At 37.6% G+C, this 14,809-nt stretch overlaps 1 protein-coding gene across 1 annotated transcript; it reads right to left on the bottom strand.

Annotated features, from left to right (window-relative positions):
* Positions 1-507: 507 nt before the first annotated feature.
* On the bottom strand, positions 508-13,632 carry TM35_000391360 (uncharacterized protein; the record flags this gene model as incomplete). Its single annotated transcript, XM_029029652.1, has 1 exon — positions 508-13,632. One exon carries the CDS (start codon positions 13,630-13,632, stop codon positions 508-510), a length of 13,125 nt encoding a protein of 4,374 aa, XP_028879028.1.
* Positions 13,633-14,809: the final 1,177 nt, after the last annotated feature.

Genomic DNA, 14,809 nt, shown 5'->3' with positions numbered 1-14,809 from the left:
TTTTTTTTTCTTTCTCTTTCCTTAACCGTACGTATGTATGCACAGAGGTGGAAGAAGAAGAAGTAGAAGAAACAGTAATATAAGCAACAATAATAATAATAATCTTAATAACAATAATAATAATAAGAATAATAATAAGGAATGGTACGCTCTAAGACCGCAATATTATCGGAAAAGAGAAAGAATCAATGAGGTAAAATCGAATGCTGGGCAACAACAATGAGAAAAACTGATATTCATCAACAAGAAATAAGCAAGAATATAAATAAACAAAGAAGAGACACACAGAAAAAAAAAACAGAGAAACTACACACACACACATAAACACGCATATAAATAAATAAATAGATATAGACTCACGTAAATAGAGATAAACATAGACATACTATAATCGTTCATTTTAAACTCTTTAGTTTCCATTCTTCTATCCATACGAATATATATATTCTTTATTTTCTCTTCTATTTTCTGGTTTACATTTCATTTTTTTTTTTTATTCCTCCCCCATCAATCAGTGGATGGTGTTGGGCAAGGTAAGGCATCAATAGTCTCCAAGTATTGTCCAAACACTGCAAAGATGCATGTGGAAGGGAGATTCGCCTTTTGTTGTCGCCATGTACAGAGAAAAGGATGATTGGTAATAGATTCCGCAAGGAAAACACTATACGCCTCAATTGAACGTGCGTTCTGAAGAAGAATCGAACAAAGAAGTAATTCATCCACTAACCAAGTGAGATCCACCAACAGACTGTGTAGGGCTTTCCAACAAGAGGTAATGGATCCACCACTATTAATACTACCACCTAAATTACTGTAACTGTTGCTGTTACTATTATAGCTTTTACTATTGCTATTATTATTATTATCCTTACCACTACTATTATTATTATTATTAGTATTAGTAGTAATAATAGTATTTTTATTATTATTTGCAATCATGGAACTCAAACTCGCAGGAAGTTCAATTCCTCTTGGTGCAATGTAGTATTGAAACTCTGTTATCAATACATCGGAAGCCTCTGAAAGAACACACCAAAAACGTTGAACAAATTGAAAAAGTCGTTCTTCACTAAAATAAGGTTTTCCCACTTTAACACCTCTCATAAATGACTGTGCAGTAGAGGCCAAAGAGGCTGTGGTAGGTAAAACAGAACACATGGGTAATCTGGTGAGAGGAGAGACATTTGGTGGAAGATGACATAACTCTACCCGTACATGTTCACTTGGATTACGTTCATTTAATAAAACTAAATGTTCACATATGGTTGGAAGAGCAGCGGTGAGATCACTTAGATTTCCCCAATTACGTAAAGCCGCAAAACGTTCAATATTCAGTCGTACAGAAATAACTGCAGATGCACCAACTTCAATACTAATAGTATTATTATTATTATTGTTACTACTATTATTATTATTATTATTATTATTATTATTATTATTATTATTATTATTATTATTATTATTATCTCGTCGTGATGGTGATTGTAATAGTGGAGGTGCCTTATCCTTATCATTTACAATAATATCTAGAATAGGCGATAAGGTACGATATGTTACTCGTATCTCACGTGATCGTAAATTCCTTATAGAGATCTGTTGTGTATAGTCGTCTGCCGCACTAAAGAATACTCGTCTCTCTACATCCATAGATGAACGACAAACTTCAAAACGAGCTCGAAAAACAAATCGTGCATCTCGTGCTTGTTTACATTTTAATACAACTGCTGCCTCTCCACAGGCAGCCAAACCACTGGGAAGATGAAGTTGATCACATACAAGAAGAAAAGCCACCTTCACGCGGGATTGGGGATCCACAACAAAACACTTTTGTCCACGCATAGCGGGTACACAGTTGAGATGACATAATAACAACCGTACATCACAGAGAGGACGATTGTCTATAATATTACTATGACCACCACTTCGTTTACGTTGTTGTTGTTGTTGTTGTTGTTGTTGTTTATTCCTTCCATTCCCAACACCTTCTGGACTCCGCAATGGCATTCCTCCACTGCTGCTGCTGTTATTGTTATTATTATTATCTCTAGCCTGCGTCATCATATCTGTACCACTACCACTACTATTATTATTATTATTATTATTATTATTCATCTTGTTACTACTCACACTATTGTTCGTATTAGAGTTGGGAGTTACATCAAAATTAGTTTCTGTTGGGGCGATAAATCCAATCGTATCATCTTCAGTTGGTACCTTATTAAACTCTATACGGAAAGGTTTTACCACCGCAACAGGAAACTCTAATGGGGCAGAGGAATGATTAACAATTTCAAAGGCTGTATAGGTTCGCACAGAGTTATCACCGAAAAGTCGTCCAACAAATACTTGCCGTTCCGCATTCGCTGGTATACGTTCTCCGTTAGAGGCGAGAATCTCAAATAATCCTTCACCTGATGTTGGTACAAACACATCTGCATTCACTTGTAGTAATAGCATCTCACTTGGTACCGCATTATTAAAGATATTCACATACCCCACAAAGGATCCAGGCTCTGTAGAGAGAATATTAAGTCTCAATGGTTGTGTCTCTCCTGGCTCCAGTACTGCTGTTGCACTTGGTAATAATAACCATGGTTTTGGTCCTTGTGAGACGACTACTACATTATACTCCACTACAGAGTCTGTGAGATTATTACGGATAGTAATCTCTGTTGCGGGTGGGGAATCCTTTGCAAAGGAGAAACTACTTGCATATGCACCACTGCAGTCGGGTACAGGTTGACAATTACCATGTAATGTTAATACACGCGATGGTGTGGATGGAAGTTGAGAAATATCATGTGAGTGTAATACCGTCATTAATCCACCTCCACTAGTCGTATTCATATTAGTAGTAGTAGTAGTCATAGTAGCATTATTATTATTAGTAGGATTAGTATTAATAGTAGTAGTTAATATACCTCCAGTACCACTGACATTCGCTACGGCAAGAGGAGATGCGGCTCTTGTGGTGGTAGTGGTAGTTTCAATGATTCTATCCCCATCCTTTGTATTCTCTCGGTATATCTCTAAATCCAATTGCCGCATAGAACCACGTGAAGCCAATGGTTGTTGTTGTTGTTGTTGATTATTATTATGATGATGGCGATGATGATGATGATGATGTTCTTCTTCTTCCTCTTCTTCATGGGTCACCTCTTCTATAGGAACTAGTGTCATGCGAACGACGGCCGCACTACACGGTACACTTTCATCAAAGAGGGCTAATGCCATGGTTTGTTCCACATTGGATGGATAACGGCCCATCTCTACACGCAATACCACATGTATTCGTTGTGTAGATTGTGGTGGAATCGAAAGAAACACAATTGCCCCTTCCATATTATCGGTTGTCTCATTAGTAGTAGTAGTAGTATTAGTAGTAGCGGTTGGTGTTGGTACTGACAGTGGTGGTGATGATGCTGAGAATGATACATCTCGGTTATTATTATTATTATTATTATTATTATTATTAGTAGTAGTAGTAGTAGTAGTAGTAATAGTAGTAGTAGTGGTGGTCATACCAATAGAAGTTTCCGTATTCGTTGCGCTGCTCGTCTCATTCTCATTATTCGGCAAAGGTGTGGGATTAACTCGTTCTCTACTACGTGATACTGATAATGATATCTTTGCAGATGCAGGTGATTCTTGTTGTTGTTGTTGTTGTTGTTGTTGTCGTCGTGATGGTGATAACGGTGTGTTGGATAGATCATCTAGTGAAAGACACCAAATCGACACACTATCATGATAGAGACGATCCTTCACTGCCGTAACGGAAAGAGTCACGGTATGAGAAATACATGGATTGGATATCACTAATTCCCCTACATATATTTGTGATAGTGGGGTAGTGGATAGCGTTATTTGTTGACCACATAATAGTATAGATGATAAAAAAGATGATGATGATGATGATGATGATGATGATGGTAGTACTGGAGATGAGGATGATGTTAACAACAATCGAGGAGTTCCTACACTTACTGCTGCTGCCGTTGTTGTTGTCATTCTTGTCGTTCGATGGGGTCGTAATGTTAATTTTGAGGATACTGTAAAGGTTTGAAATGATGATAATGTACTAAACACCTGCACCTCCTCTTCACCGCCGGTTAAGGCATTAGAAAAGAAGAGAGTTCCAAGCCACATGGTTGGGGAACTCATTCCACGTCGTCGTTCCACATCGGATAATTTATCCAGTGTTAATGCCTGTCGTTCACGGCAAATATCGACACGTTTACTTTTTCGTTGACCAAAGAAGGCATTTGCAAGGGACACCAAGTCTTCCTTTATCAACATACAACGTAGACGAAAATATTGTTGTTCGCGTTGTCGTAGTGGAGCTACCAGAGATTCCATTGCAGGAGTTCCTGTGGTTACTGCATTCACTGCAGGGGAAGCGGTGGAAGTTCCAACAACTCCTAATACTCCTCCAGTGTTTGTACTGTTTACAATACTTCCCATTCCAGTTGTGGTATTCGCATTTGTATTTGTATTTGTAGTCGTCGTAGTGGTATTCGTAGTGGTCGTAACAGCAGATAATCCAACACTTGGAATACTTGCTAAAGTAGCAGTAGAAAAAGATCCATTGTTATTGTTATTGTTATTATTATTCATATTCATATTGTTCGTATTGCAGCTATTATTACCAACATTATTATTCATAGGTATATTCATATTATTTGTGGTTGCATGTTTGGCAGGTCCAAAAACAATTTTTTGTATAGCCGCAGCGGCATCATACTGTAGTGCCTGTAATTGAATCAATCCCTCTAATTTTGGATTCTCGGTAACCCGCAAACAGACCTCTGCAACACTGGGCTCTGTTGCCGTTACTGTAATTTTACTCTCTGATAAGATTTGAGGTGTAGTAGATATATTTCTATCCGCATCTGTAAAGGCAGAAATATCCTTTACACGTAAAGGGGCCATAGAGAGGGAATCCCGTACATCATCCATAACACCATCACAAGAAAGTTCAAAAACCTTCACATAGTGTTGTCCTGTTATATACACAACCATATCATTTTCAGGATTTAGTTCATTTACAAAGAAAACAGCAAAACGGAATGGACCTTGTGAACGAATAAGTTTTAATTCAAGAAATGCCTCTACAGTAACGGTTTGCAATGGTGGAACCACAAGACGATTACTCATAAAACGTACAGTAGGTGCACACTCTATACTTAAACGTAATGGTAAAAAAGGAGACATATTGGTTAAGTGTATTGTTGCTGGTGTACTTTTAGTACTGTTGTTTCTACCATTACCACCATACATCCAGCGTGATACGGAGGGATTGATAGAATGCGTAGTATTATTAGTATTAGTAGTATTATTACCTATCGCAGTTGTAATTCTTGTATTTCCCTCATAATAGTACGGTAATCCCTCATCTTCACCATTATTTACAGATCCAATGTTCTTTTGAATACCAACCACACCAAGATCAATCTGTGCTGGTTCCGCTCGTCCTTCACTTAATGCGAATCTTAATAGAAACCTTGGTAACAATACACATTGTCCAACCTTTGGTAATACTCGTTTGGCTGGGAAAACCATGGCATTATAGTTATACGCCACAGCTTCATCTGTGATCTGAGCCACATACACTTCTGCTGTTGCCTCCACTGTAACCAGTTCATATTGTTCCAGTCGTTTCACTTCCTGTGGTTTCAGTTGAGGAGCTGCTGTGAGTGTCCATGCGACTGCCTCTGTGTGACTTGCCTCTAATCGTACACGACCACGTGGATATGCGTGTTGTGATAAGTTTGTTCCTGTTACTCCCGGTGTTGTTGTTGTTGTTGTTGTTGTTGTTGTTGTTGTTGAGATTGTAGGAGAAACAGTATCCTCTGCGTGTAGTTGTGGAACTGGAACTGCTGTAGATGTAGATGCGGATGGTGGTAGTGGAAGTGGTGCTGTTTGTGGAGGAGTGATGGATATACTTCCTCCTCCTCCTCCTGCTGCTGCTGCTGTTCCTGATGATGATGATGATGATGGATCTGGTAATCCAAAGAAGAGTGGAGTATTACTCTTCGCGACGAGAATGATATCCCATGGACTGTGATTAGTTACCTGCAGGGCTGTACTCGTAACGGGTGTGTGGAGTCGAAAGAGACCATCCTCGCCGAGAACAACAGCCGCTATGGGAAGAACAACAATGGGTGTTTGTTGAAGAGATGCCGTACTTCCATCACTTATACTTCTACATAATGGTTGTGGGTGAAGTGGATGTTCAGTTTTATCATTTCGTCGTTGGGTTATCCTTCTTCTCTCATGCTCTTTATCATCCTTATCATCATTATTATCATTATCATTATTATTATCATCTACTTCTTGTTGAACTTCTCCTTCTTCCACAACAACGGCGGATATGGCTTCATCATGTCGTAATACAGAGACATCCGCTGTGAGTGGTTTTTGTTTACAACTGAGATTAAATACAGTTAATGACTCTCGTAATAATCCAGGAGCGGTGAGTTGCATGGTAAAAGGTACTTCCACAACTCCACCAGGCACAAGTGTGAGTTCTGTTTTCTCAATCTGTGTATGTGTTATTCCCGCCGATACTCGTGCACGTACGGTGAAGTGATCAGAGGGATTTACAATTTGTAAAGTGGCGTGGGCCACACGTATGTGTGGGGCAACACTACCGAGATCCAAATGGGATTCACATAGTCGTAATTCACCACTGCCAATACGAGCAGATACACGTACCGTAGTTTGTGCGAGAACCGTATAGTGACTACCTCCACGTTCACTGTTCATATCTACTCCCATTGTTGTAGATGTAGATATATTAGTATTACTTCCAACACCCGCATTCATACCGGCGGTAGTACCACTATTATTATTATTATTATTATTATTATTATTATTATTAGTGTGGTTACCATGGGTATGAGAAATAGCTGCAATAGCTTCAATGAGAATACCAGCTGTCACAATACGACTCACATGTCGTCGTGTACGTTCACAAGGATGAAAACGAACATAAATGCGAATTTTCTCATTTCCCAATATACGTTGAATGGGATTTACAAGTGGTATTGTACATTTCGCATCCATAAAGAGAGCCACAAGCGATGGACGATTTGAACGTACAAGTAATGCATGTGGTACTGTTAGACGACTACGTAGTAAGAAGGATTGCACTTCCAGTCGAGTTTCATCACATGGTAAGATAATATCTGGTAAAAGTAATTCTTGAGGTGAAGCTTGTAAAAAGAAAGGTTGCTGCTGTTCACCATCTCCTTTTTCTTCCATAATAGGATTTACCTCTACTACCATATATTTTATTTCCCCTGTTTGTTGTAAATTCTTTACAGGAATAAAATAACGTTGGAGTCCAATATTGTATGGAGTACACTCTACTGTAATAGATAGGGATTCATCCGCACGCACTACACCATTACGTGGTGTAAATTTAAAGTGGGCATCTAATGTACTTGGTATTACGGATGAATACGGTAATGATGAGAAAAATAATCCATTTGTAGCTATTCCAGAATTGTTTATATTCGCATTATTGATATTATTATTATTATTATTATTATTATTATTATTATTATTATTGTTATTATTACCACCACTACCATTACCTCCTACTCCTCCTCCTCCATTAGCATTATTGCTACCACTATTATTTACTCCACCTCTTTCACAACAGCGAATGGGTTCTAACACAACAACAGAAGTTTCCCCTGTCGCTACGATAACAATAGAGAATCTAAAGGTTTCCTGTACCATACAATTTCCCACAATCGTCATTGGACATCCCATAAAAGAAGCAGACACCACACCATCCCCACACTCCAATGCAATACGTGATGGAGCTGCTGAAATGACTGGTAAAGGAGACGGTTGGGATCCAAATGATAATACACCATCTCCAGAAGGTGAATGAGATAATGATTCCAAAGCATATCGTGATGCTTGTTGTTGTTGTTGTTGTTGTGATGGTTGTTGTGAACCTATAATTTGTACATCTAATCCAGTGGATACTCCTGGAGCTCCTGGAGTTTCCCCATCAGATCCACCTTCCGCACGTACAAGTGTAATATCAACAGGAATAAGACGATTGGCTTCTGTATCTTTCGTTTCATATAATAGAAAAGTAATACTTCCACTCTGTGAGGCTGGAATCCACTCCGCTGTTCGCATACAGGTTAAACCAAGCAATAAAATAACAGACTCTCCCGCATTCATTTCAGGTAATGCAACACCATCACGAAGAAGTAGAGAAAGTAATTCCGGATGTTGTAATGAACGCCCTTTAGGCTTTACTTGTGCCTTTTCATCCTCACTTTCTGAGAGTTCAATAAAACGTTGTGGTTGGGATTGTTGGGATTCATTATTATTGTTATTATTACCCATTGTTCCTTCTTGTTGCGAGGTAGCATTGAGATCCACTTCTTCTCCCATAAGAGCCCGTTTAAGTGCCTCAATTTGTCGCATTGCCGCTGCCACTTTATCCGTTTTATTCTTACGATGATAAATCTTTAGTTTTTGTTCAAGTTTCTCAATTTTCTCCTCTAGTTTACGAGAAGATCCAGAACTTGACCCACCATGTTCCATTTCTAATTGCATACGTACATCTACACCTTCAAACTTAAAGAAACGATCAACAGGCCCCGCAACGGCTTCTACACTCGGCACACTGAGACTACTGGTGTTATTACTACCAGTACCACCACCACCAACATTACTATTATGTATATGCATAGGGATATCGAGTTTAAGTCGTAATGCTCGACGTGAACTGCTGGTGTTGGATACGGTAAAACGTGCACCTACGCGGGCCACTAATGGTCCATTATCTTCACGAGCTCCCATTACTGTTGTGCCTGTTGTTATCATTGCAGGATTAACTGTGTTGCTATTCATACACTGATGATGATGATGTTGTTGTTGTAATAATAATGGGACGTTAACAACTCCGAAACTCCATGAATGTGGGCTGATATCAAATGTCTCTGCTTTTGTAACGGTTGCCTTTACTGTCATTGTCACTTCATTTGATGGATCCAGAACGTTAGTGATTTGAATACGCTCTCCAACAGTTCCTTTAATACCTGGACAAAAGGATAATTCTATTTCCTTCGTAGCGTATGGACGAATACGGCAATAGATGGAATTTCGATCTGAGTTTTCCATTCGAAAATAACCCGCCGCCACAGATCTTGATTTGGTTAAACGTAGTAATAAGAGAGAATTACATTGGTTCACAATAGGCAGTTTTGTCGTTTTACGTTCCCCAATGTTTACTTCCCCAAAGTTCTTTGTTCTCTGTCCACTGAGTTCAAAACGTGTGGCACACAGTCGATAAGAAAGTCGCATAAACCGTGGAACCTCAATTCCTTCCACGGCGATATTGACACCATCTTCTTTCGTTACGGTATCTCCACTACTACCAGTTGTGCGGTAGATCTGCACATACACAGTGCGACTACTACGTGGTTCAAGTGTAATACTTCTTGTAGTGATAGCATGTTGACGAAGAGCCTTCGTAACTCGATCCCGCACCTCCTCTGCACGTTCAAGTAACTGCATTTGCATTTGTTGTTGTTGTTGATGTTGTTGTACTTGTCCTTGCTGTTGTTGTGATTGTCCCTGTTGTTGTGATTGTCCCTGTTGTGATTGCCCTTGTTGTTGTTGTTGTTGTTCCTGTTGTTGTTGTTGAGATTGTTGTGATGGTGGGAGTTGTGATAGTCCTTGTCCTTGTTGTGTTTGTTGTTGTGGATGCGGTGATGACATTGGTGTTAACTGTCCCTGTTGTTGTTGTTGTTGTTGTCCTTCTTGTTCTTGTTGTTGTGATTGCCCTTGTTGTTGTTCTTGTTGTTGTTGTTGTTGAGATTGTTGTTGTTGTTGTTGTTGGCTTTTTTGTTGTGGTGATGGTGATGGTGATGATGTTGACGATTGTTGTTGTTGTTGCTGTTGTTCCTGAAGAAGTATATTGGTATCTCCACTACAACTACAATACGAACGTAATTCCGCCGCGAGTGCCTCAAACTCTGCGGCCATCATTCCTTCCAAATAAAAGGTTGTAATCTCTACACTTGTGCTTTCCAGTTGTAATACCAATGGATAATCCACTTTTGAATATAAAGTGTAGGCGACAATAAGAGGAACATTTAAAATAGCACAGAGTGGAGAGGTGAGACTTCTACTACTATTATGATGATGATGACTGCCTACACCTCCTCCTACGACTACCACTCCACCCCCACTGTTATTACTCCCACCGCCATTACTACTATTACTATTACTATTACTACTTCCACCATCATCACAAGGGGGTTTACATTCACATGTGTAGAGTTCATTATGTAGTTTTGCCTCACTGGGTGCCATGTTATTTGCCTCAATATTTATAATAAGACGATCTTCTGCTGGATTCGATACATTGACAATAGTTAATTGTTTACGGTATGTGGGATTTACACGTTGTGGGGTAATACGTAATGTGAGGGGTAAACTACTATGTGGGGCAATAGAGAAATCCTCTACAGTTTCTCTTCCACCTGTAGCCGCTGGCCGTGGCTGGACACCCTCAATAGAGACAATTTTACTTCGCAGTTGTATATGTACAGTGGTAGGTAAAGGTGAAGGGTTTTCAATAGAAAAGGTATAACGACCACTTTGTCCTACTTGACAATCACCAAAGTTTATGTTTGTTTGGGAAGCCACAATGGTACTGGTGAAGAGAGCCGCCACACACCGCACCACCACACGTTGTTGTTGTCTACTACTATTATTATTAATATTATTGTTATTATTATTACTATTGTTAATACTGGTATTGTTAGCATTATTATTATTATTATTATTATTATTAGTAGTAGTAGTAGTAGTAATAGTCGTAGCACTAGTACCAGTAGCAAGAACAGTACTAGTCGTTCTATTCATATTGTCGTTGCTGTTGTTAGTATTATTATTATTATTATTACCACTATTATTATTATTAGTATTGCTACTGTTATTATGACTACTCTTACTATTTCCACTTGCTGTAACCACAAGCTCAAGTTCAAATCTGAGGTTTGATGTGCCTTTACATTCTCGGTCTGTAGATGGAGTATACATAATAGCCACAGGCACAGGTGTTTTTTGCGGTATAATCACCAATTCATCCACTGCAACTACATTAAACCCACCTGTCTCACCACCAATAGCAACGCTGTTGTTATTATTAGTAGTAGTAGTAGTATTATTAGTATTATTGTTGTTCTTATTGTTATGATTGCTCTTCTTGTCTTTATTGCGTTTGTTTCTTTTGCTTTTATTCTTATTAGTCTTATTATTATTATTATTATTATTATCCTTATTGTTATTATTATTATTATTGCTGGGATTGGTGTCACTAGTACTACTTTGACTGCTACTGGTACTATTACTTCTACTCCCACCACCACTACTACCACCATCCATGTTATTATGATAAGGGGTAGTAGAATTATTATTCTTATCATTCTTGTTATTACTATTACTATTACTACTATCACCACCAACACCAATAGTTGTAGTTGTAGTTGTTGCTGCAATAACGGTATCCACAACAGTTGTAGTACTACCACCTGTAGTAGTAGGAACATTCGTCACAACTCCCGTAGTTCCTGTATTTGTATTATTACCGCTGTTACTACCATTACCACTATTATTATTATTATTACTACTTTCACTAGGAATACGCTCAAGCCTCACAAGTGTCAGTACACCCTCACAGTTCTGCGGTCGTGGATTCAGTAAACGCACCGTCACACTCTCCCCACGATGATGATTATTATTATTACTATTATTATTACTACTAGTATTAGTAGTAACTATAGTATTATTACTACCAGAAGTAGTAATAGCAGTAACAGCCGTTGTAGTATTCATATTGGCATTCCCACCACTATTATTATTATTATTATTACTATTACTACTACCATCATTACTCTTGTTATTACCATTACCACTATTATTATTATTATTATTATTATTATTATTATTATTATTATTATTATTATTACTAGTAGTATTAGTAGTATTATTAGCAGTAGTAGTAGTAGTCGTATTCCCACCACTACTATTACTAGTAGTATTATTATTATTAGTAGTAGTATTACTATTAGTAGTAGTAGTATTATTACTATTATTATTATTACTGCAGAGATGTAAGATCCGCACCACTCTTGTGCCGCGGTAAACAGCCCCAAAATCCAACAACGGCTCCACCACTGAAATGAGATCCGCCCGGGCCGCTGCGGAGGCCACCACAGAAACACACACCGGCAACAACTCCGAATTCCTCGCATCGCGTAAATTATCACATTGCAGAACTGGACGGAAATGAACGGCCCCACCATTCGCCGTTAACGCCGCCAAACTCGCATGTGTGCGGAGCATCAATGTAAAGTGCATAGAGGCATAACTATTTAACATCAACACTTTACCCATTTTTGGTTCCTCAAACTTTTCCTCTTCATACACGGCGAGTTCCAAATTCTTTTGAGGAATGGTTCGTAGACGAATAACAAACGGTAATGGTAAGGCAGAGGCATTGGTGATAGTAAAATCCATTAAATGTGTTTTATTAGGGGCCATGGTGGTTTGCAGTTCTGTTTTGTCTATTGTGAGGAGTGAGAGAAAAACACTCGCGCTGAAGGGAAGTGTTACCGTCTCGGATCGCACAGCGGCGAGAAGTGGGGAACGCGCACTAACAAGTGTATTATTCCCACTACTACTCACATTCATATTTTCATAATTATTCATATGAGTTGTTGTTGTGCTTGTCATCATCATCATCATCATCGCCGTACTCATACTACCACTAACACTATTATTATTACTATTACTATTACTACTACTATTACCATGATGATGAGGATGAGGATGAGGATGAGGATTATTGGGATTACTCGTATCTGTTGTTGGACTAGTATTCATAGGAATATCCCCCTGCCTCTTCTCTGAATTATTATTACTATTACTATTACTATTACTATTATTAGTATTACTATTCATAGTAATAGTATTAGTATTAGTATTATTAGTAATAGTGGCTGGTGGTAAAAGTGTAGTTCCTTCTCCTTCTGTCCATATAGTGGTAGCGGTAGGAGAGACTGGTAGTGAAGTGGCAGTTAAGTGAATAGCACCACTTACCATCATGGGTGGTACTTGCAGAATGACATTAGAGAATTGCATGGGATCTGCGTGAAAGATTGCCACCACATCTTTTACCTCTAATGGTAAAAGTACTATTTTGTCAATAATGTTAATACTATCAAATACGGCATTGTAGGAGAGAGAAAGAGCTCCAGATCTCCGTGTATACCCTTGAAGACTGTATGAATTAGGATAGCTGTGATGGTTATTATTATTATTATTATTACTCATACTACTACTATTACTATTACTACTATTATTAGTATTAGTATTAGTATTATTATCATCATCTTCTTCTTCCATCAACTGAAGTAACTTTTCATCCCACAACTGAAATCGAATGGCGGCCGGCACTGTTGTGGCTGTCAACTGCACAGAGACAGGCACTAATGAATCCATATTCATTACACGAAAGTGACAGTGCGCTGGTGTTTCATTCACCGCCAAGGCACCAAACTGCAATTCACTAGGAACAACCTTTAACATGAGAACTGTCTGTTTTTTTTCTTTTCTTTTTTCTTTTCCTTTGTTGTTATTGTTGTTGGTCTTTGATTATATTCTTTTTCTTTGTTTTTTTTTTTTTTTTCTATTCGTTTCTTCTTTATTTGGTTCCCTTTCTTTTTTTTTTTTCTTTTTTTCCTTCTTTACTTTCCTTTTTTTTTTTTTTTTCTTATGATGATTCTTCCTCCTCTTGTTTCCTCGTTTTCTTTCCTTGGATACTGATAGCCTTTGTACTAGTTCTTTCCTTTTCTTCGTGTATATGTATAGATATATACATATATATATATATATATATATCTATATATCTATCTATATAGATATAGATATATAAAGATACAGATAGATATATAGATAAATATATATATGTATATTTATAAAGTTTTTGTACGTACTACAGATGCTGACCTATCACACCACTAATATATATATATATATATATTTATTAGTCCACATATGTGTATAAGAGAAAACAAAAAAAGAAAAAGAAAAGAAAAAAAAAAAAACATTAAATACACACACACTCATACATACATATTTGGAGTCTTTAAAGAGATTAACAGAGAAAAGAGAGGTGTTATCAACGGCAAATCATAAAAGAAGAAGAAGAGGCCAAAAAGAATCCATTTGTGTAGATCAATCAGTAGTATTCATCCTTAAATATATATATATACCTCCTTTCTCTAGAAGTACATTCTGTATCTCCAATCTCCCCATCTATACATCTATACCTAACTGTATCTATGTGACTTGAGTAAACAATCCCTTTAAAAGTGTTATTCACAGACACTATAATGTGTAGTAAATCTCTACAAGTCTAATAAAGAGAATACATCAGTAAAGAAGAAGAGAGAGAGAAAGAGAGAAGGAGAGAAAAAGGATATATAGATCAGATAGAGATAAATGTATACTTCAGCAGTTAAATCCCATTGAGTAGAAAGTGAGGTATTCCCTCTCAATATACATATATATAGATATATTGTAGTTTTTCTTTTTTTTTTCACTTGAAAAGTAGAAGAAGTAAAGTAAAATAGTTAGATTAGAATAGACTTCTATTCCTTTTATCCTTTAAAAAACTGTTTTTTCTCTTTTTTTTATTTTGTGTGGTTCTAGAGTGTGTGAGTGTCTCTTTATTATTATTATTATATATATATATATATATATA

The sequence above is a fragment of the Trypanosoma theileri genome (assembly GCF_002087225.1).
Source record: "Trypanosoma theileri isolate Edinburgh chromosome Unknown TM35_Tth_39_V1, whole genome shotgun sequence".
NCBI lineage: Eukaryota > Euglenozoa > Kinetoplastea > Trypanosomatida > Trypanosomatidae > Trypanosoma > Trypanosoma theileri.
This window is presented reverse-complemented; position numbering and strand designations above follow the sequence as displayed.